Consider the following 21,967-nt stretch of genomic DNA (forward strand, 5'->3'; position numbering starts at 1 on the left):
GAGAAAACAAAAGTTGAACAAAATAATGTAATAATTATAAGAAAAATATGTTGTTAATTATATTAGGAGGATGTGAGCCAGAGAGTATGTGTGGGGAAGTATAAGTGATGATGAGTTGATAGTGGTGTGAGAACTAAATTATCTCAACTCCAGGAGAATGTAATGCATATTTTTAAAATATCTTCTAAAAAATCAAGAAACGGTAGTATATATTTTGAAATACAGTAGTAAAAAGACGAAACACTTGAAAGAATATAAGTAATTCCCTCATGAGAGTGGAAATTGCCAGTGGGGAAGATATGGCAGCCTATTTGATTTTATAAAGTTCAACTTTACTGAAACACTTAATATATAATACAGTGTACCTGTTTTAAGAGTACAGCTTAATGAGTTTTGACAGATGTACAGACTTGTGTCACAGCAACTGCGACTAAGACGTGAATATGTCCATAATTTCAAAACAGTTTTCTTGTGCTTTTCTCCAGTCCGTCCACCCCATTCCTTGCACCCAGACAGCCACTGCTCTGTATTTAGTTGTTAGAGATTAGATGGGTCTTGTCTCAAATTTCAATCAAGCGGTGTCGTTGGGTATGTGATATTTTGTTTCTGGGCCTTTGCTCCCCAGGTTTTTGAAATTCAGCTATGTAGATTGTGCACAAAGGTGACTTTTCTTCTTAATAGTCCATTAAATAAATATACCATGATTTGTTTCATTCACACTGATTAAATATTGGTTAACATTTGTTCTAGTTTTGGGCTCTTAGGAATAGAGTTGCCATGATCACTTTTTGTTTAAGTCTTAGTGTAGGCACATTTTAGATTTAGTTTTGTCTTTTCAGTCTGTGATCTGTTGTGAGTTACTTTTTGTTTATTATGTGAAGTAAGAATTGTGCTTCATTTTTTTATTTACAATAGGACTTTCTAGTTGATCCAGCATCTTTGTTGAAAAGGTTCTCTTTTCCTAATGAGTAATTTGGTACTTTTGATCATATTAGTTGACATAATTAATAGATATTGAGTCTTTTTCTGGATTCATGCCTATTCTTTTAATCTGTCTGCCTATCTTTAATGCCAATATGACATGTTGATTACTGTAACTTACATTATCTTTTGAAATCAGGTAATTCTCTAGTTTATGTGCTTTTTAAAATTAATTTTGCCCAGGGCCTCCCCGGTGGCGCAGCGGTTGAGAGCTGGGTTGCAAAGCTGCCTGCAGCCTCTGTGGCGCCGGTTCAATCCCCGGCTGCTCCTGGCCACCAGAGGAGGGTCCCACATGGCGCGCAGACCTCTCCTGCCGCCCGCTGCTCCCCTCAGCAGTGTACTTCGGTCCTTCTGCCTGCTCTGCTTTCCGCTCTGGTGAATTCTCTCGCTCTCCCGCACTTCTGTCTGTACCCAGTGCTTGTATAAATAAATAAATAAATAAATAAATAAATAAATAAATAAATAAATAAATATTTTAAAAAAAATTAGTTTTGCCCAAAGTCTTCTGCCATTCTAGAATTAGTCTTTCTGTAAACATAAAAGGTTGCTGGGATTTTTACTTGGATCTCATTGAATTTAGAGATGAATTGGGAAAAATTGTTATCTTAGTAATAGCCTCCATTCTGATAAGCATGTCACATCTCCCCACTTCCTGAGGGTTCCTTTTAATTTCTCACAGCAGTGTTTTGTAAGTCATAGGATCTAGTTCTTTCACATAGCTGTGTTGTACTCTTTTTTTAGGTATCTTGTGTTTTTGATGCTGATTTAAATGGAATTCTTAAAAATTGTTGATTTTTAATTGCGGTAACACTGGTTTATCCCCATCAGGTATTACACCATAGTGCACCCCCAACTCCCCCATGCTCTACCGGCACAGACCATTGGGCCTCCCTCCCTCCCTCCCTGTTCTTCTCTCTCCCATTTCTCCCCTCCCACCTCGGTGTCTTAGTTCTGTAGTCAGCTATCAAGGGTTAGTTTTTCAGCTTGTCCTTATCTGACTATTAATTTAGTTACTTTATATGCCACATACTAGTGACAACCATCTGAAATTATGAGTGGATCATAACCATGTGGTGTGTATATACAAAAAGATAAATTCATGCCTTATGCAGCAACATGAGTGAAGTTTGAAAGGATAATGCTAAGTGAAATAAGTCAGAAGAAGAAAGATAAATACTGGATAGAATTGTTTTTTAATTTTCTGTTGTTTAATACTAGCATATGGAAATGTGTTTGGTTTAGTTTGCTGAACTTGTATTCCATTACTTTATTACAGTTGTTTATTAGTTCTAGTGGTTTTTTTCTTTTTTAGATTGTATGGAATTTTCTTTGTACATAATAACCAAGTCCTTTGTGAGTAGAAGTACTTTTCTTTTTACCTTTTTTTTTTTTTTTTGTGGGACCCTCGCTGGCGGCCTGGGAACGAACCGGCGCTGCAGAGGCTGCAGGCAGCCTCGCAGCCCAGTGCTCAACTGCTGCGCCACCAGGGGAGGCCCTCTTTTTACATTTTTATGACCTTTATTTATATTTTTCTTGTCTTATTGAACTGTCTGGGACTTCCAATACATAGTTGAAAAGAAATGATGAGAATGGACATACCTGATTTGCTCCCAACTTGAGGTATTAAACATTTAGTTTTTTATTAAGTGTAATGCTAGTTGTGTTTAAAGATTTTTCTTTTTTCCTAGTTTGAGGATGTTCCCTTGTAGTTAGTTGTAGTTTCCTGGGTTTTTATCATGACTAGGTGGTGAATTTTGTCAAATGCTTTGTCTGCAACTATTGATATAAAAATGATTGTATGGTTCCCACCCCTCCTTAACTCTGTTAATGTGGTAGATTCTATTAATTGGCTTTTGAATGTTAAATTAGTTTTATATTCCAGGGTTCAACTGTATTTGGTCATTGTATAGTAACCTTTTGATATAGTGCTACATTTTTTTTAAAGATTTATTTATTTATGCATACAAGAACTGGGGTACAGACCAGAGGTGTGGGGGATGGTGGTGAAGGGATTCACCAGAGACAGAGTGGAGAGCAGAACAGGCAGACTGACTGATATACACTGCTGAGGGGAGCAGTGGGAGAGACAGGAGAGGTCTGCTGTGCCATGTGGGTTACTCCCTGGCTGGGGATCGAACTTGTGCTTTAGTGGCTGCAGATTGCTTCATAGGTTGTGTCTTAGCCCCTACGGCCACCAGGGAGGCCTCTGTATTGCTACATTTTTAAAGTAATTTTGCATCTGTGTTTTTTAGATTTATTGGTTTTTTTGTTTCCTTGTAATATCTTTCTCTGGTTTTGGTGTCTGAGTATTGCTGGTTGTAAAACAAACAAACAAAAAACACATTGAGAAATGTTTTAATGAATAGTATACTATTAAATGAAAAGTTTTTTGATATGCCATAGTATACTATTAACTAAGTCAGCTGATATGTAATTAAATACTCTGCTGTTGTGTAATTTAGAATTCCTTTGTTTGTAAGAAACTCAGTTCAAACTAATTGATATAAAAAAATATTAGTTGGTGTAGTGGATTTAAACTAGGGCTTCATGCTTGACGGAATTTGTGTTCTGTAAATATTGTCAATAATATGCATCTTCTCCTTCTCTCTCTTTCCTTTTGTTAATTTGTTTTTTCCATGTTGGGATTCAGCCCCCATTGTTTTCAGGATTACATATTACTTTGACCTTGATATTGTAAAATGAGAGTGCTTCTGTAACATAGTGTTTACAATAGTATGCATAAATGGACTTAATTATTCCTACTTGAATCACAGGTTCCCAATTATTTTGTCTAGGCCAGGGGTTGTCAAGATACAATCTGAGCGCCAAATTTGCCTGTTGCTACTTAAAAAATAATAATAATAAAATAAATAAAGTTTAATTGGACCACAGCCATGCCCATTTGTTTATGTATTTTTTGAAGGCTGCTTTTGTATTACAACCACAGTTATGTAGTTGCTATAGAGACCATATGTACTGCAAAGTCTAAAATACTTTACAGAGTTTACTTGATCTATGGAGTAAGGATAAGGGGTTCTCTGTCAGCTTGTGCTAATTGGCTGTAGCATCAGAGCCCCTCGAATGACAGTTCTGTCATAACCACAAAGAGGGAAGGGGAGCTATTCCCAAAAGGACTGGCTGTTTCTAAAATAAAGGACAGACACCATTAGCCTCAATAAAAAGAACTTGTCTATTACACACAATTTTTTTCTGTTGTGTACACCAGGGTTAAACATGGCTATATATGTTATACTTGTTACTAACACGGTTTACAATGTTAAGACAATAATACACTATTGTAGGAGATGCAGGTAACAGTATAGTAATGAATTTCTAAATTACATCAAATATAACGATATGTCAGCAATGTAAGTTGATGGATTTTAATTTTTCTTAGATGATGAAACATGCGTGGGATAATTACAGGATGTATGGATGGGGCCATAATGAGCTCAGGCCTATTGCAAGGAAAGGACACTCCACTAATATCTTTGGTAAGTTTCCTTTTTCTAATTAATATTTCCATTTTCTACTTCCATTTATAAAGCAGGATAACAATTTTTTAAATACTTCCTAAGGTCTGAGTATTATGTACCCTCTTTTTTTTGCAAATTTCATTCAAGATTTATAGTTGCTTTGTACCACACAAATACATGGTAGTTTTCCTGCTTACATGTACATGTTTTTGTAATTTATCTGAATATTTTGAAGCTTTTTCTGCATTTTTCTTCCTTCCATTCTTTTTTAAGTATTCAGAAAGTAGATAACTATTTGCAATTTTTTCCCTTCAACACACTACCAGTTCTGATATTCATGCGTTATAGAGAAGGACGGGAAGAATAGGGAATTCTAATAGGGCCAAGTACACGTGTGTGTGTGTATGTGTGTGTGTGTGTGTGTTTATAAATGACATGATCAGGGTGATTTGATGGGTAATTTCAGTGGGTTTTATTGTACATTCATATATCTAAGGGCAAAGTTAATGTGTGTGGCTGTCCTTTTGTGTAGGCCCAGGGGTTGTCAAGATACAATCTGAGCGCCAAATTTGCCTGTTGCTACTTAAAAAATAATAATAATAAAATAAATAAAGTTTAATTGGACCACAGCCATGCCCATTTGTTTATGTATTTTTTAAAGGCTGCTTTTGTTACAACCACAGAGTTATGTAGTTTAAGAAACAATTGTGTTCAACTTGATTTCACATTAACTTTCTACTTCTTTTTAATTCAATCCTTTTTAAATTCTCAATTTAAAAGAATAAGTTAACTTACAACTTTTGCTTAGTTCAAATACAGTTCTTCAGAATTATCATTATAGTCCTCACTGTTCACCTCTTATAAATGCTTCTTGATATGATGGGTATCTTTTTTTTTTTTTTTTCAGTAAACAAATAAATGTATTTATTTATTGAACAAATAATGCAAATGCCCAATCTATATAAAATTTGGTACAAAAATCTTGTTTTTCTTCTTCCCCCTGTGCCCCCCACAATCCCTTATACCACTTTTCCCTTTTCTCACTTCCCTCTCAGGTGCTTCGTTTTGTCTGTTAGTGATGCTGCTTTTTGTATATTGCTTTGTTGAATTGTCTTCTGTGTAAATGTCCATTATTTGTCTTGGTGATTTTGACTGCTTAACTACAAAGGTTAATTATACTGCATCTTCCTACAAGTAATACCATCTGAGATGAGACACTGGGGTGCAAGTGGAAGCTAGAGAAGCAAGAGTGAAGATGCGTGTGTTCAGTTATAAGCCAGACATGCCTGCTTAACTCTGTCCCAGAAGTCAGGTTCATGGCATGCTGGCACTTGTAGTCCTTGGTTCTTGAGATCTCATAAGCATGGAGTTGGAAATTGAGTCCATAAAGACATCAGAGTGGGGGGCCTCCCTGGTGGCACAAGGAGTTAAGATGCAACCTGTGAAGCTGTCTGCAGCCACTGCAGCACAAGTTTGATCCCCTTCCAGCCAGGGAGCAACCCACATGGCGCAGCAGACCTCTCTTGACTCCCCCGTTGCTCCCCTTAGCAGTGTACTTTAGTTAATCTGCCTGTTCTGTTCCCCACTCTGTCTCTGGTGAATCCTCTCACCTCCCACACCTCTGGCCTGTACCCCAACTCTTGTATGCATAAATAAATAAAATCTTTTTTTTTTTTCTCAAAATTTTTTAAGGAATGAATGAAAGAGCATTTTAAGATCCATTTCTTTCTTTCTTTCTTTCTTTTTTTTTTTTAAAGATTTATGTATACAAGCACTGGGTACAGTCAGAGGTGCGGGAGTGTGAGAGAATTCACCAGAGACAGAGTGGGGAACAGAACAGGCAGACTGATGAAATACACTGCTGAGAGGAGCAGCGGGTGTGGCAGGAGAGGGCTGTCATGCCATGTGGGACCCTCGCTGGTGGCCGGGGATTGAACCAGCGCTGCAGAGGCTGCGGGCAGCTTCGCAGCCCAGTGCTCAACTGCTGCGCCACCAGGGGAGGCCCTAAATAAAATCTTTTAAACAAAAAAGACATCAGAGGGTAGAGTGCATTCATGAAGTCATTCACTGGTTCAGGGCTTGCTCCTTATTCTTCCTCTAACAGTTATACCTACAGATAAGTTGAAAAATTGTAAGGAGCACATAAATGTGATCTAAGTTAAGAATAACCATTTTAAGAACCAATCTGTATAATTTTAAACTGTCAGAAGAAAGCACTACCTAATAGAAAAGGGAATGAAAACAAAAGGAAGGAATACAAAGGTAAGTTGAAAACTTGAACTAAGTGTTGAATGCTGACTCTTTAATATCATCTATTTATCACTAGATAAATTGCTGATAAGAGAAAGCTGAGTTTAATGCTTACCTTGGTAGCCTGTCAGAGGGAGAAAGGACAAAGTTAAGATATTTATCGATATTTTAAGTCTGTTTTAGGGTGGGCCTTTCAGTTGGAGTGCTTGGTTAGGATTATATAACATTATGATATAATAAGGTAAGGTTGGTAAGTGGAGAATTTGAGGTCAGGGCTTCAAACCACCATTTGGTACTTTCTGTTGAAGAGTTGATGGGTCTTTGAGGAAGTTGTTGGAATGAACAATAAATATATTAAAATTATTTTGCAGCTTTTATCTTTCCAGAGAAGAGCTTCCTGGTAAACTCATATTGATGGAGACATTATTATAATAGGATAACAGTAAATTCATGTCATTGTAGATAGTAAGTTGTGTGGAATTCATTATGAAGTCATGAATTGGCTCTTGAGATAGAAGTATATCAAGATGTAGTTATAGATAGAAATGATAATTCTATTGCATTTGGAAGGACCTTTCTGCTTCCTGTTATTTTTTACTGTGCTACTAAATTTGTTTTGCTGTTATTTACTTGGGGTTTTTGTAGTTATATTCATTAGTAAGATTGACTTGTTTTCTTGCCATATCTTTATAGTATCTATCTAATTTAGTTATCAGTTAGCTTTGTTGAATTAGTTGCTTCCTTCCTGAAACATTTCCTTTAAGATTATCTCTGTCTTGAGACCTCCCTGTGGCCTAGGGTAAGTCTCAGTGCTATGACCACTATGGCCTAACTTCAATCCCTGGCATGGGAGCTAACAACCCGCATATGATGCAGCAGACTTCTGTCTCACTTGCTGTTCCCCTTAGCAGTGTTATTTCAGTAAATCCTGTTCTGCTTCCCACTCTGTCTCTGGTGAATCCTCTCACTCCTGTACCTCTGGCCTACACCCCAGTTCTTCTATGCAATACATAGATCTTTTTTTAAGATGGGTACATCTTATTATTTTGACTTTGCCTACTGACATTTTGTTTTATGACTTCTTTCTTCAGTATAAATTACCTGCTTTGCGATTGTTAAGGATTATTATAGTTTTTGTTTTATGATGATTATCCATGCTTGCTCTCCTATGACTTAGCTTATCATCTTAAAGCACTCCTACTTCTTGAATTAATCTTCACTTTCTTAAACTTGTTTCAGTAGATAGATATCTTATAATGTGACCAGGAAGAAAATTAAAGAGAATTGTAATTGTAGTTTTTCTTTATCTCCCTATATGTTATCAATGTGTCATTTGCAGGAAAATGTATTAAACTAGAAAAATAGAATAAAGTGTAAAATTTATTCTATGGAAAAATTGGATATTCTTTTTGATCCTTATATCCCTGCTTTGATTTACTTTTTATATATTAAAAAATTGAAATAGACCTTATATAAAGAGCATTTTTTTAGTTACAGGTTTTTTTTTCCATCCAAAATATAGGAAGTTCACAAATGGGTGCTACAATAGTAGATGCTTTGGATACCCTTTATATCATGGGACTTCATGATGAATTCCGAGATGGGCAAAAATGGATTGAAGAAAACCTTGATTTCAGTGTGGTGAGTATAAGTGATAATTTCTGTGATCAGCTATGGAAAAAATAACAGTTTTTAACCATAATGGTTTGGACTATTACACTAGCAACTTAAAGAAATTTTATTTTATTTATTTTTTTAAAGATTTATTTATTTATACAAGAACCCCAGGGTGTACAGGCCAGATGTGCGGGAGGTTGAGAGGATTCACCAGAGACAGAGTAGGGAACAGTAACAGGCAGACTCACTGAAATAACACTGCTGAAGGCACAAGTCAGGAGAGGTCTATTGCATCATGTGGGTCACCTCCCTGGCTGGCTTGGAATCGAACTTGTGCTGCAGTGGCTGTGCATAGCTTCATAGGCTGCGTCTTAACTCCTTGCGCCACCAGAGAGACCCCTTATTTAATTTTTGCATAAAATGCACACTCTTTCCCATCTTCCTTTTAATGTTCTTCTTCTTCTTTGAAGCAGTGTGTTAAGGCAGGAGTTAGGGAAAAAAGCACATTGACTAAATGCAGGAAACCATGAACTACTTTACATATGATACCTGTGTGTTTCAAAAGATTTGATAATTTTTTACACTTTTGATAAGACTTCATAACTAGGCCTGTACCCATCCTGCCAGCATCCTGGCATAGTTTAAGTGGTACTGCATAGATTTTGAAGCCCATCACATTTACATTCTAGCTCTGCAACTTGGGAAACTTTCTTATTTTTTCTCATCCTTTTATAAAATTGCTATCCCATTGTAATATTGTAAGGATTATTTGAGGTAATCTGGTAATATTCTTTTCAGTTAAATGGTGGCAATTATTTTTCTTTATTACCAGTCCTTCCCTGAGAGATGTATGAACTGTTTTGTCATATTCGTTGTTATCTTTCATGATATGTGTGCTTGCTCTTCTTCCAACTGTAATTGGAAGTCACTCTTCTGTGTTTTTTCCTCTGTCTGACTCTGCATCATTAAAATGCATTGTTAATTAGGCAAAAACTGATTACTTTCGTTTATGTTAATCTAGCATTTTGGTCATGTCTCAATTAGAACACTTTTTATTATCACTTAGATTTTGGCTTGCCTGGGATTGGCAGACAACCTAATGTAAAATGACAAACAAAATAGATATCTTTTTATTTCTCTTTCATGGAAATCAAGCACAGAGATAAGTAGTTTAGGATGTGTTTGAGTAGCTTCTTGATCAACAAGGATCCTTTGTCTTATTTGTTGCTCTGTCACCTTCAGAGTTGTAGACCTTCAACCTCATGGTACAAGATGGTTCCTCAAGATAAGGTGGATAAACCTTCCATATGCAGAAAGTTGGAAGGATTAGGGGAAAGATAGGAAACTGTTCTTTAAGAATACCTTTTGGCAGTTGGTTACCCCATTTTTACATGCATGCTATACAGTAGATTTTACTCTTGATATTCCACCTTATTATTACTGGAGGCTAAGAAATGTAGCCTTTGTTGCTATTGATATATAACTATGTAACCATTATAGTCTTTTTATATCTTTATCTAGGAAATCCCTGCTGCCAAGTCATGAAGATATATTTGTATATTTAATTATAAACATTTAAAATTTTGCTTTTGCATTTAAGTTTTTAATCCATATGAAACATTATGTATATAGGGTGAGATAAAAAAATTATCATTTGATCCCAGCACTATTTATATCCTCATTGTATTAGTACATATTAAAACATTAATACATATTAGTTAAATATTAGTCATATTAGTCTATCCTATTGGCGTTTTTCTTTACCCCTGTATCAGTACTAAACTGTGTTAGCTATAGTATTTTAATATTGATATCTATATCTGATATGTATATACACATACATACAAATGTATACACACATACATATCTTGATGTTTCCTCCTGTTCTATTAGGGAATTATCGTAGCAATTCTCAGTTCATTGCTCTTTTAAACTCTGGAAACCTGTGTTGAAATTCTGCGAGGATTGCATTCAATTCATAGATTAATTTGGAGAGAATTGGCAGTTGTGTGGGTTTTCCTGTTCACTAACATGGCTGCTTTATTAAAGCATGGCTGCTTGTAACACTTGGCTCAGTTAAGAACCAGAATATAGCATTTATTTTAATTAGAGAATAAGTGTGTAGAATTGTTAACCAAGTGATGGCTAAAAAGAGAATATAGTGGTATCATGATATTCTGCACTGCAGGAGACAGGCAGCACCCTGCAACTGTGAGAACAATGGAAAGAGGTTTTGGTGATTAATATGTAGTTGCTGGGGTCTCTTTCTGGTACCTTAGTAGCTCTTAGAAGGCCCTGTTCAGAGCTAGAACTCTGGCCTTTTAGGAGGGGCACCTAGTTAGTGCTTGGCATTTCTGATAAGCACAGTGAGGAGGATTAGAGGAATATGGATGTGTGTCAGGGGTGCTGTAAGCTGAAACCAACTACCACTGCCAGGATTAAGAACCAGGGCTGGTTAGACAGTTAAAAAGGGACAATGAAAAAAAGAGTAAATAGGGTTTAAATCAGTATTTGTGGGACTTATTATTTCACATAGGTTGGCTATTGAAGGACTTTTTGTTGTGGTGACATTTCTGACAAGAGACCCAAGGGAAGCCATGTGGATATAAGGCTTTTTCCCAGTAGATGTTATAAACTGAGTGCAGGACTAGAGGTTGATGATTATTTTCTCGTAACCTTTTAAAGGTACAGTTATATTGTCTTCCGGCTTCTCTTAGACTATCGAAGAGTATGCAGTAGCACAATTTTTAAAAGGTAATCTGTCTTTGCTCCCTTTGTTTCTTTTCTTTTTTTTTTTTTTTGCTTTGTTGTAATTCCACTGTCATGTGTCTACTTGTGGGTTATTGTTTAAAGGATTCAATGTTTGATCAATCTGAGGAGTTATTTTTCATTAATTTGGAAGATTCTTAGTCATTTCTCCTTGAATAATGCCTTTCCCCCACTCTCTAGCTTTTCTCCCTCTGAAATGCTGTCGCTCTTGTGAGGAGGGGTATAATGTTATAAATAAAGAATCAATAGGAATTGCATGGTGATAAATGTTAATTGGGGATGTTAGTGATAAGGGATTATTTCACGACAGTATTTTGCATTATGTGCTCAAACTTGACAGGTGGCATTTGTGCACATATCTGCAGATAAAGTGTAAATACTGACACAGGAGTTAGTTTGACCATTCGGGAACAGTAAGAGTCATAGTAAAGTAGTAATAGAGAGAGGCAAAGGGGTATTGGTAGGAGATGACATCGGAGAGGCTGTAGGGAATCTGGTTATGTATGGTCTTATCAGCCGTTTCCCTCTAAGTGTAACTGGAAGTCCTTATAAGGGTCTGTGTAGAGCAGTTGTCTAAACTGAGTTAAGATTTAAAGGATTCACTGTAGCTCTCTCCTGCTGAAGAGTACAGGGAGGAGGGGAAAGGGGAAAGCAAGGAAACTGGCTGGAAAGTTATTATTCTTCCTTCCTCTTTTCTCTCTATATTTAGGCGCTTCTATTCTGTGCCCTGTGACGCCTGTATATCGGGGCTATGTGAAGGAATATAAAGTACTTTACCTTCAAGGACGGAGTGGGGTGACAGTTGAGTTAAAAAGAATTAAATTGTTGGGCCTCCCCCAGGTGGTGCAGCGGTTGAGCACTGAGTTGCGAGGCTGCCCACAGCCTCTGCAGCGCCGGTTCAATCCCCAGCCACCCGCTGGCGAGGGTCCCACCCAAAAAAAAAAAAAAAAAATGAAATTGTTAATTTCTATACCAGAGAAATATACTTGTGTTAGCAAATGGTGTATCTGCTAGTAATTGTTAGAAAGACTTGAGAGTAATATACACTTACTTAAAAGTTTATTAAAAGTTAATCATGAATGCTATCTTTATATCAATTGTGCATATTTCTGTGGATTCTTTGACCATATTCCCTGTCACTTCTCCTTTTCTTTTTCTGTATTAGAATTTTTCTTAGAAATATCTTTATTTATATCCAAATACAACTTACAGACCCTAGATAGTAAGGTCATTAATACTGCTCTATTTGTGCCACATTTCCTTCTGTTTGTTGTTTACCTTTAATTTTAGGACTTTTTTCCTATAGGTAATTTGCATTTTGGGATAATAAAAGCCTTTCATTTGTTATGATAATATTACTTGTTATACTTACAGAGCACCTGCTTTCTTGAGGAAGTTTATATATTATCCCATTTTTTTCATTTTTTATTATAATTTTTTCTATATTTTGTCTAAATTATTTGCATTTGAGTTTGGTATATATGTGAAATGAGTACCCAAATTAATTTCTTATTTAGGAGCCAGTTTTCTCTACTTTCTCTACTTTTAAATTCCATCATTATTCTTAGTGCTTCTCTTAACATTTATTACATTATTATATAAACTAGGGAAAATATTTAAAATTCATGAGGAGAGATAGAAATAAAGAATGGATGCTATGCTGAAGTAATTAGAACAGAAGGAAAGGGTCTGGTAGAGAGTGCTCTTCCAGAATTAAAGAAGTGAAGGCTTTCGTAAAGGAGAGAGAATACATTAAGAGCATCAAATACAATGATAATTTCACTATGCCATGGAAGGTACATGAAAATGGCCAATTGGGGCCTCCCCGGTGGCGCAGCGGTTGAGCGCTGGATTGCGAAGCTGCCCGCAGCCTCTGCAGCGCTGGTTCGATCTCCGGCTGCTCCCTGGCCACCGGAGGAAGGTCCCACATGGCGCGCAGACCTCTCCTGCCGCCCGCTGCTCCCCTCAGCAGTGTACTTCAGTCCTTCTACCTGCTCTGCTCCCCACTCTGGCTCTGGTGAATTCTCTCACCCTCCCGCGCTTCTGACTGTACCCAGTGCTTGTCTAAATAAATAAATAAATAAATAAATCTTTAAAAAAAGAAAAAAAAAGAAAATGGCCAATTGCACTTGGCGCTTAGGAAGCTGTAGGGAAAACAGCGGCTTTTCAGTAATATTAACAGTGAAAGGTGGGATTGTAGTTCTGTGAAAAATAAAGTTGTGGAATTTGGGAAGAACATTCTCCATAAGGAGTTTGTGAGAAACATAAGACATCCTGAGAATATTTTGAAAATTACGAGACTTTATATGAATATTTTCAACGTTTTTACAGAATTCAGAGGTTTCAGTGTTTGAAGTCAACATTCGATTTATTGGAGGTCTGCTTGCGGCATATTACCTTTCGGGAGAGGAGGTGAGCAAAACCAAGTAATGCATTGATTTGGGGGAAGGGATTGTGTGAGAGATACAATAAAATGAAAGATTCTCCAAGCAGCATATTGTTTTTCTGAATTGTCTGATATTGAACTAAGGTAAAGTTTTGCTGAAATAACTGGGTGCTTCAGAGAGAAGCATGTTTCTTAGGCATAGTGATTTTTTTCATTTTGAGAATATCAATAAAACATAAGTTCATAACAGAGCCCAGCTTATATGACCATGGCTCTTTGGAGGAATGATCCTCCCCCAAATTTGCCGTTGTAATTGATTGCATGGTCAAATTAAAGAGGGGAGGAAATTTAAAAAAAGACCAGAATGAAGGAATGGATCAGGAAGAGTGAATACAGACCCTTAGACCAAAAATTAATTACTAAAACTGCCTGTTTGGAAATTGATTGTAATGCCTTACTATGAATTTGAAAACAAAACTCTAAATCACAGACTTACTTGGGACCCACAGGGATGGGGAAGTGGGTATGGGGTATTCTTTTTTGATAATTAGATGGGTTAAAGGATGGATGGACTTGGAGAATGGGAAAGGTTACCAGGAAGAAATTATAAGTCATTTCTCTTTTGTTTTCTGGGAATCTGTACTTTGTCCCTATATTTGATGGTTTCCTGATCTAAATTATTCTGACAGCTCTTGGTAAATTTGATAAAATTCATCTTTTGTTATTTCTATGTGAAGATTAATTCCTATGTTGTCTTTTGTGTGTTTGTGTTGTTAACTTTAAAATAACCATTTTTAGGATATTTTTCCCTTTATGATTTCTAGAATTTGGTTCTTAGAAAGCCTTCCTTTGTGTTATTATAAACAAAAATATCTATTTTTCTTCTGAATTTTTTATGATTTATATGCTTATATATAAATCCTTTGTCTTTGAGTGCAAAAATTAAATATTCATATATTGCTATTTTCTTTACAAGTAGTATATTTGAAGATGCCAGTGCTTAATATATAATATTAGATAAACAGCATTTAGCTTATTTTAGTATATAATTTTGCTGTCACACTTTTGATAATGGTTGTTCTATACTTTGGGAAACACTGACCTAGCTCATTTATATATATAAAATCATAGTAAATTAATTGATAGGTTTGTTTTTGGTTTTTATTTTCCCACCAAGGTAACATTGGTTGACAATACTGTATGTGCTTCATAGGATCACACCTCCCATGTGAGTCACCACACCATAACCACCACCCAGCCACCCACAGTCCATGAGCCCCACCCACACTTCGAGTTCCCTGCTCCCCTCCCCATTCTTATAGCTTCAATTCCACAGGCAGATTTTTAGGGTTTATAATTGGTTTGGTTTTGTCTATTTCTTTGTTTTGTTTCTCTCCATAACACATATAAGTGAAACCATCTGATACTTGTCTTTCTTCTTTTGAATAGCATTCCATTGGGTGTGTGTGTGTGTGTGTGTGTGTGTGTGTGTATGAAATATATGTATTTTAATCCACTCTTCTGCCACTGGCCACTTAGGTTGTTTCTATAACTTGACTATTGTAAATAGTGCTGCAGTGAACATAGGAGTGCACAATATCTTTCAAATTAGTGTGTTTGCATTCTTTGGGTATATACCTAGGAGTGAATGCTGGATCATATGGTAGATCTATTTTTAATATTTTTGAGAGGATTTTTAATATCTGGTTTATTGAGGTATTACTACTTAGAGAAAAAATTCACCCATTTTGATTTTGACAGATCATACATCTAGTAACCAGCAGCACAATCAAGTGAGAGAATTCTGTCACCCCAGAAAAATTCTCTTTTATCGTTTTATAGTCATCCCACCCTATGGACCATGCTGGGATTGTACTCCCCTTTGCTTGCATGGCCTCACTTTCCACATGTTGGTCCCAATCCCTCTCTAGGATATTCCTTTTTACGCTAGGCGTCCCTTCTGGGCATAGATCCCTGACTTCTGGAGTAAAATTTAAAAACAATGAAGGGGAGGAAAAATTGTTTTGTTACCTTTAGTTTTGGTGTTTATTTTCCAGGTTAGACATTAGTAAGATATCCTTGAGAAATGAGATATTTTTTCCCCTTATCTGACTGTGTAGAGGAAGTTCTCATTTTTTTGTGTGTAGTTGACATACTTGATTAGTTTTCATACCAAAAAGCACATTATTCAAAAGTTAGTTATGAGTACCTGGTGAAAGAGGAACATTGCATTAGGCGCCGGGTCTGAAGGTAGAAACAAAATATTGACATTTTTGTTGCTATTCTAGGAAAACTCTAAAATGCTGAAAAAATGTACATGATGATAGCAATATTTTCCACTTTTGCAATATTTATGCCTTAGTCATCAAGAAGAAACATTTTGAAATGGAGGGAAGCTCATAAGATTTGGAATTGGAAGTTTAATTCCCTACTCTGACTCCCTTTTGCAATGATACTACCATCTAGTCCTTGTTTCTTCAACTATGAAAATGTGGAAGAATTCACTTGAGAGTTGTGAAGATTAAGTTACATGAAAATGCCTAAAATACCTGAGTCAGTCGACATTACTTTTTTGCTGCTGCTTTGACCTTTTTCCTGTGTGATAATAAATATTCTAACATGTTGGGAATCCTTCTACTTATTTTAAAACATAAATCTCTTAGGATATAGTCTATTAAAAGTAAATATAAGCAAGAAAATTAATTATAATTTATAACATGACAAAGTACCATAGTAATATGTAGCTGGAATGAAGAACATTTATATTCATTCTGTTCCTAACACTGGAACCAAGTGAGGGTTATATGCCATCCTCACAAAATATTCCTCTTCTCTGTTGATATATTAATATCATACATGTGAAACCTTATCATTTTATTTTCTCAAAACAAGTCTCTTCATGATTTATTATGTTTACCTCAAATACATGGCATTTCTTTTACAGATTGTCTCTTTTCATTTTTTAGTGGTTATCAAAGTGACATCCCTTTTTTAATAAGGTAATAAAATAATTTACGTAGATAACTGCATCTAAAATCTGTCAGATAAGTAGAGAAATGATTATATGGAGTTTAATGCATGTTTCACAGATAATAAAAACAAACAACACCACAAAATATTTCTTTACCAAGACATAAATGTTCTTTATTGCCCGTGCTGTAGATAGGATAATCTGAGTAAGTTCAGGAAAAATTTTAAAGACAGATATACATTTTTTGACTTAAAATCTTTAACTAAAATTCTGAATTAAAAAAGTGTTAGAGCATTTATTTTTCCTGGTTTAAATAGCTATTATTGTCTTTTCTGCACTAATTCTCATTTTGTTTTTGAAAAACCCAATTGCTGGGCCTCCCCGGTGGTGCAGTGGTTGAGTGCTGGGTTGCGAAGCTGCCCGCAGCCTCTGCAGTGCCGGTTCAATCCCCCGCTGCTCCCCGGCCACCTAAGGAGGGTCCCACATGGCGCGCAGACCTCTCCTGCCGCCCGCTGCTCCCCTCAGCAGTGTACTTCGGTCCTTCTGCCTGCTCTGCTCCCCGCTCTGGCTCTGGTGAATTCTCTCACCCTCCCGCGCTTCTGACTGTACCCAGTGCATGTATAAACAAAACCAACCAACAAACAAACAAATAAATAAATAAAACATGCCTCTGTTTAAAAAAAAAAAAAAAAAGAAAAGAAAAACCCGATTGCTCCAGAAATTGCTGCTATTTTCTTTTTTTTTTTTTTTATTTTATTTTATAGAGGCATGTTTTATTTATTTATTTTTGTTTGTTTGTTTGTTTTGTTTATACAAGCACTGGGTACAGTCAGAAGCACGGGAGGGTGAGAGAATTCACCAGAGCCAGAGCGGGGAGCAGAGCAGGCAGAAGGACCGAAGTACACTGCTGAGGGGAGCAGCGGGTGGCAGGAGAGGTCTGCGCACCATGTGGGATCCTCCGCCGGTGGCCGGGGAGCAGCCGGGGATCGAACCGGCGCCGCAGAGGCCGCGGGCAGCTTCACAACCCAGCGCTCAACCGCTGCGCCACCGGGGAGGCCCATGCTGCTATTTTCACTGAAAATTTGACCTCTTTATTTTCTGTGGATGTGCTGGTAATTGGGAAACATAGTCCACTAGACTTTGCCCATCCAGCTAAAGTCTCAAATACACACCAGCATTTTCCTTGTATACGTCTGAGTTCATTTACACATTATTATATAAGTTCAAACATGTTTAAAGTCACAATACCCTAATACCAATTAATAATTGATGATTACAATACTATAATTGATGTGGTAGTTTGATGGTACCGCAAGAAGTTTGAAGATATCACAAAGATCTTGACACTACACTTTAGAGATGAAACCCAGGATAGGAGGGAGCCACAGAGGAGAAATCCCCAAATTGTACATACTGAGAGCATGTATTGTGACAACATTGCTTAATCCCCCTATTTGTTTATAGAGCTGTACCATAATTTTCTGCATGAAATAGACTCTGATTCTTCCACATTCTTTTCTTGGTAAAGAACTTCAAGGCTTCACTACACAGTTATTTATTTTAAGCAACTATTGCAGTTAATTTACATACTATATATACACACTTTAAATGTACAATATGTAATAAATTTGAATTTTGGCAAGTATTTAGTAAAGAATAATGTAAATGGAGAATATAAATAATATAGCTTTTTGGGAAAATAATTTGATGGTCTCAGGTAAACATTTCAAATTTAAAATATTCTTTGACCCAATAATCTACTTCTAGGAATCTTTTATCTAAAAGTAACAATGTGATATAAGTGAATTGTGGCACTTGGCCTTGAAAAAGAGACCTGAAATTTGCTTATGGAAGTGTGTCAAAGGCATTTTAGTTTCTGAGCTATTGTGTAGAGGTGGAAGGAAGGTACATGAAATTGGAAAAAATAAAAAATAAAAAAAAAAAGTAACAATGTGACTACATAAAATGTATCTAGAATGATATTTCATTGTGGTAGTCTTTGTAATAGCCAGTGTTGAAAGTCCTGAATATTGGTCTAGAGGGGAATGGTTGAATACATTGATGCATCTATTACCATAGAATATTGTGCAGCTATAAACATATGTTTGATATATTTTAACCAAGAAAATATGCTTGAAATACTCAGTAACAAGCAAATTATAAACTAATAATTCCGGGTTGGCTGTGTGTGTGTATTGTTCAGTCATTGCAGTGTTTTGTGCAGGAAATAAGCTGGACTAGGGCGGACTCAGATGGGTTGTAGAGAGGAGAAATATAAATGATTTCATGGGATTTGAGAGGACAATTTAAAATGATTGGGTGTGTTTAGGATGGAGGAGATGAGGCAGAAAGAGAAGCTGGCTCTGTCTCTGTGTTCACCCCTACATGTGTTTTGGCACTAGACAGTTGATGGGATGATTATCAGATACTGAACACTTTGAGAATACTAGATTGAGAGAGGAATTGCATCAGTTCATTTTAAGTATTTTGAGTTTGATATCTTTGGGTGAAAATAGATGGTAGACAATGAATCTGGTGCTTATTTGAGAAGTCCTGACTGGAAATAATTATTTGTGAGCCAGTTGTGCTGTAGCTAGTAATTGAAAACAAGCACATGTGAAATTGTTCAGGGAGACAGTTTAGCATAGGAAGGGGACCTAGAATCAAGTCTTGAGAAACACAGCATTAAAGGTCAGAAACGAGGAGGATGAATTGGTGAGGAGACAAGGAGATTTTAGGATTGTTGAACACAAGGGAAGAAAGTATTTTAAGGAGGAACTGGTCAATAATGACTAAAAATGCTTTTTACTCACTCAAATGTGTGACTAACTTTACCAAGTGTTCAATTCAGTGAGATGATAGAAACAGAAAGCCATGTTGAAATAGTTTGAGGAGTGAGTGGGAGGTGAGGAAATGGATATGCTAAATTAGACAATTTTGTAAAAATTGGAAAAGTGCTTGTGATGTTAGTAGCAGGAAAAGATAGAATAAAAATCCAACTTAAAATGTATATGTATGTATAGGAAAAGGGAGAATGGAAATTATAAAATAATAATATTATTAGGTTCAGAATAGAGGAACTGTATGATTTTTTTCCCCCTATTTTCCTGGTTTTTTAAAATAAGCAAATATTTAATAATAGATAATGTCAAAGTTGGGATGATTTATCAGAGTTCAGTTGAACAAGCCAGTAATTTAAAAGAGAGAATTTAATGTAAAGAGTTACTAACTAAACACAAAGTTAACTAGGCAAGTGCTAGATTAAAAAAAAGAAAAGGTAGTGTGGAGGTGGCTCCTACAGGAAGCAGCCAAGGCTGAGGGAATGTGGAGGAAGGGTTTTAATTACTAATTCTTAGATAATTAAAGAGAAAGGCTTGTGTAAAGCTGAAACTCAGACCTTTAATGAAGGTATGCTTGCAGGTTGGCGCTCCTGCTGCTGGTGTTCGGAGTGAGGGTTGGGGGTGATGAAGGTAGTTCTGCAAGAGTTGGAAAAACTGCAAGATAGATTCTGGTGCTCCTACAGGAAGGAACTGCTGTTGCTTCTGATTTGACAAGTTAGGAAAGCAATCATTGGGGTCTGGGCTTCCCTGCATACTTTCGGTGGGAATACCAAGAGTGCAAAGCCCTGATTAGCCATCAGGGTGATACTTTCAGGGATGAGTTAATGTCTCACCTTCAACAATAGACTTGCTTTCAATTGCTGTAAATGAGATTCTCCAAGCTCATCTTCTGTAATGCAGTGTACTTTGTGTGCAGGGATTCATTATGGGCCCATTGGATCATCCCTGTGGGATTTAGGTAGGAGTGAGGACTGGGGCGTGTACAACTAATGTAAATAAATATTACAGCTTTTGTTGCACCTTTACCATGAATAATACAGTCATTGTTCTCTGACCCAGTAGTCTTGTATCATCTTTTAATATTCCTGAAATAAATTGTGGTGGCAGGCTAACTTTTTAGCTTGTAAGTAAGTATGATAAAATCTTAGATTTCATCAAGACTTTAAAAATAGTTTGCAGACTCATTTTGAGTGGGAGGTGTGTGTCACTGTGTTTCCACCTCTATGTTAGACTATGGTTTTGTGTTAACCTTCACTGGGTCCAAAGGAACACCTGCCTGGTCTTTTAGGATTTTCCTATTCATGGTGATAATGAAAATTCATCCAGAATGCAGTATTCAGAGTCAGAAGAGTTGAGAATACAAAATAGATTGAAGGATTTCAAAGAATGTTTAGTAGGAGTCTCAGGTGAGTTTAAATAAATGATAGAAAATCAATATTTGAAAAGACATCAAGAATGAGGAGGAAATATTAAAGCTACCACAGAGAAAGGACTTAGAAAAGAATGACAGTTGACAGCAGAGTTCTTAGTAGCAATAGGTTTCAGGAGTCTTTGGAGTAATATCCTTAAACTGCTGAGATAAAGTAACTGCCAACCCAGAATTTTATAATAACCAAACTATCACTCCAGAGGAAGGTAAAGAGGAATAAATTAGAAAGATGTTTTGAGGAATTATTAACTAAAAGGTAAGATTAAATAATATGTGATGTAGGAATGTGTGTGTGTGTGTGTACACATATGTATGGCTGTCTTTGTGTGTGTGTGTGTATGACTATATCTGTATCTACATCTAATACAGTGACTGTTCAAGCAAGAACATAGATTCTGGAGTTGGACTGCCTGAGTTTAAATTCAGGTTTACCTCTTACTGGCTGTATGACTTTGGATAAGTTGAACTTTTTAAAGATATTTTTTATTGGGGTCAAAATTGCTTTTCATCATTGCATTTTTTTTAGGGGTTATAGGCTTAAACGTTTACAAATGTATGTTTCCACACCATATTTACCATCAAAGTCTCCAAAATCCTGCTCCCTCCCTCCACACTCCCACTTCGTCATCCTCCCTTTTAGTTGCCTCAGTTTTGTAGTCATATGTCAAGGGTTTGTTACTGCTTTGGTTCTGTCTGACTGTTTTGTTTCTCTGTATTCCAGATGTAAGTGAAACCATTTATCTTTTTCCTTTTGACTTACTTTGCTTAGCATGGTCCTCTCCAGTTCCCCTCTATGTTGTAGCAAATGATAATAATTCATATTATGTAGCTAAATAGTATTCCATTCTACCCCATATATATATAATATATATATCACACATATACACACACATACATGATAACCATATACATATATTGCATATATGTATATGTATCATATATGTATATGTATAAATAACACAGACTCACTACATTTTCCTGTCCTTGAACACTTAGGTAGTTTCTAGAACTGAGACAAATTAACTTATTCATTGTTTAACTCAGTTTCCTACATCATAAAATGGGAGTAATAATACTTCATTGGGTTGTTAGGAGGATTAATTGGTTTACTATATGTTTGTAGTTATATATATTACCATCATCCAACATTTTTGTAAAATAACTTAAAAAGTCTTTGAAACCTTTATTTGTTAACATTGGGTATCTCAGAGAGATGAGAGATGAGAAGAGGTATAGAAGTGAAAAAAG

General features: G+C 36.2%; 1 protein-coding gene across 2 annotated transcripts in view; it reads left to right on the plus strand.

The window, feature by feature from the left end:
• The window catches only part of MAN1A2 (mannosidase alpha class 1A member 2), an 83,926-nt gene that overhangs the window by 21,735 nt on the left and 40,224 nt on the right, over positions 1 to 21,967 (plus strand). For both annotated transcript variants that reach the window (XR_005123150.2, XM_037500645.2), the window contains exons 3-5: positions 4,379 to 4,475; positions 8,230 to 8,348; positions 13,425 to 13,505. Coding sequence is in view for 1 of the 2 variants with exons in the window: in XM_037500645.2 (XP_037356542.1) it covers positions 4,379 to 4,475; positions 8,230 to 8,348; positions 13,425 to 13,505 (297 nt within the window). In the remaining variant the exon portion in view is untranslated. The remainder of the gene's footprint in view (positions 1 to 4,378; positions 4,476 to 8,229; positions 8,349 to 13,424; positions 13,506 to 21,967) is intronic.

Source organism: Talpa occidentalis, unplaced genomic scaffold (genome assembly GCF_014898055.3).
Source record: "Talpa occidentalis isolate TD23 unplaced genomic scaffold, MPIMG_talOcc4v2.1 talOcc4.9, whole genome shotgun sequence".
In the NCBI taxonomy this organism is placed as follows: Eukaryota; Metazoa; Chordata; class Mammalia; order Eulipotyphla; family Talpidae; genus Talpa; species Talpa occidentalis.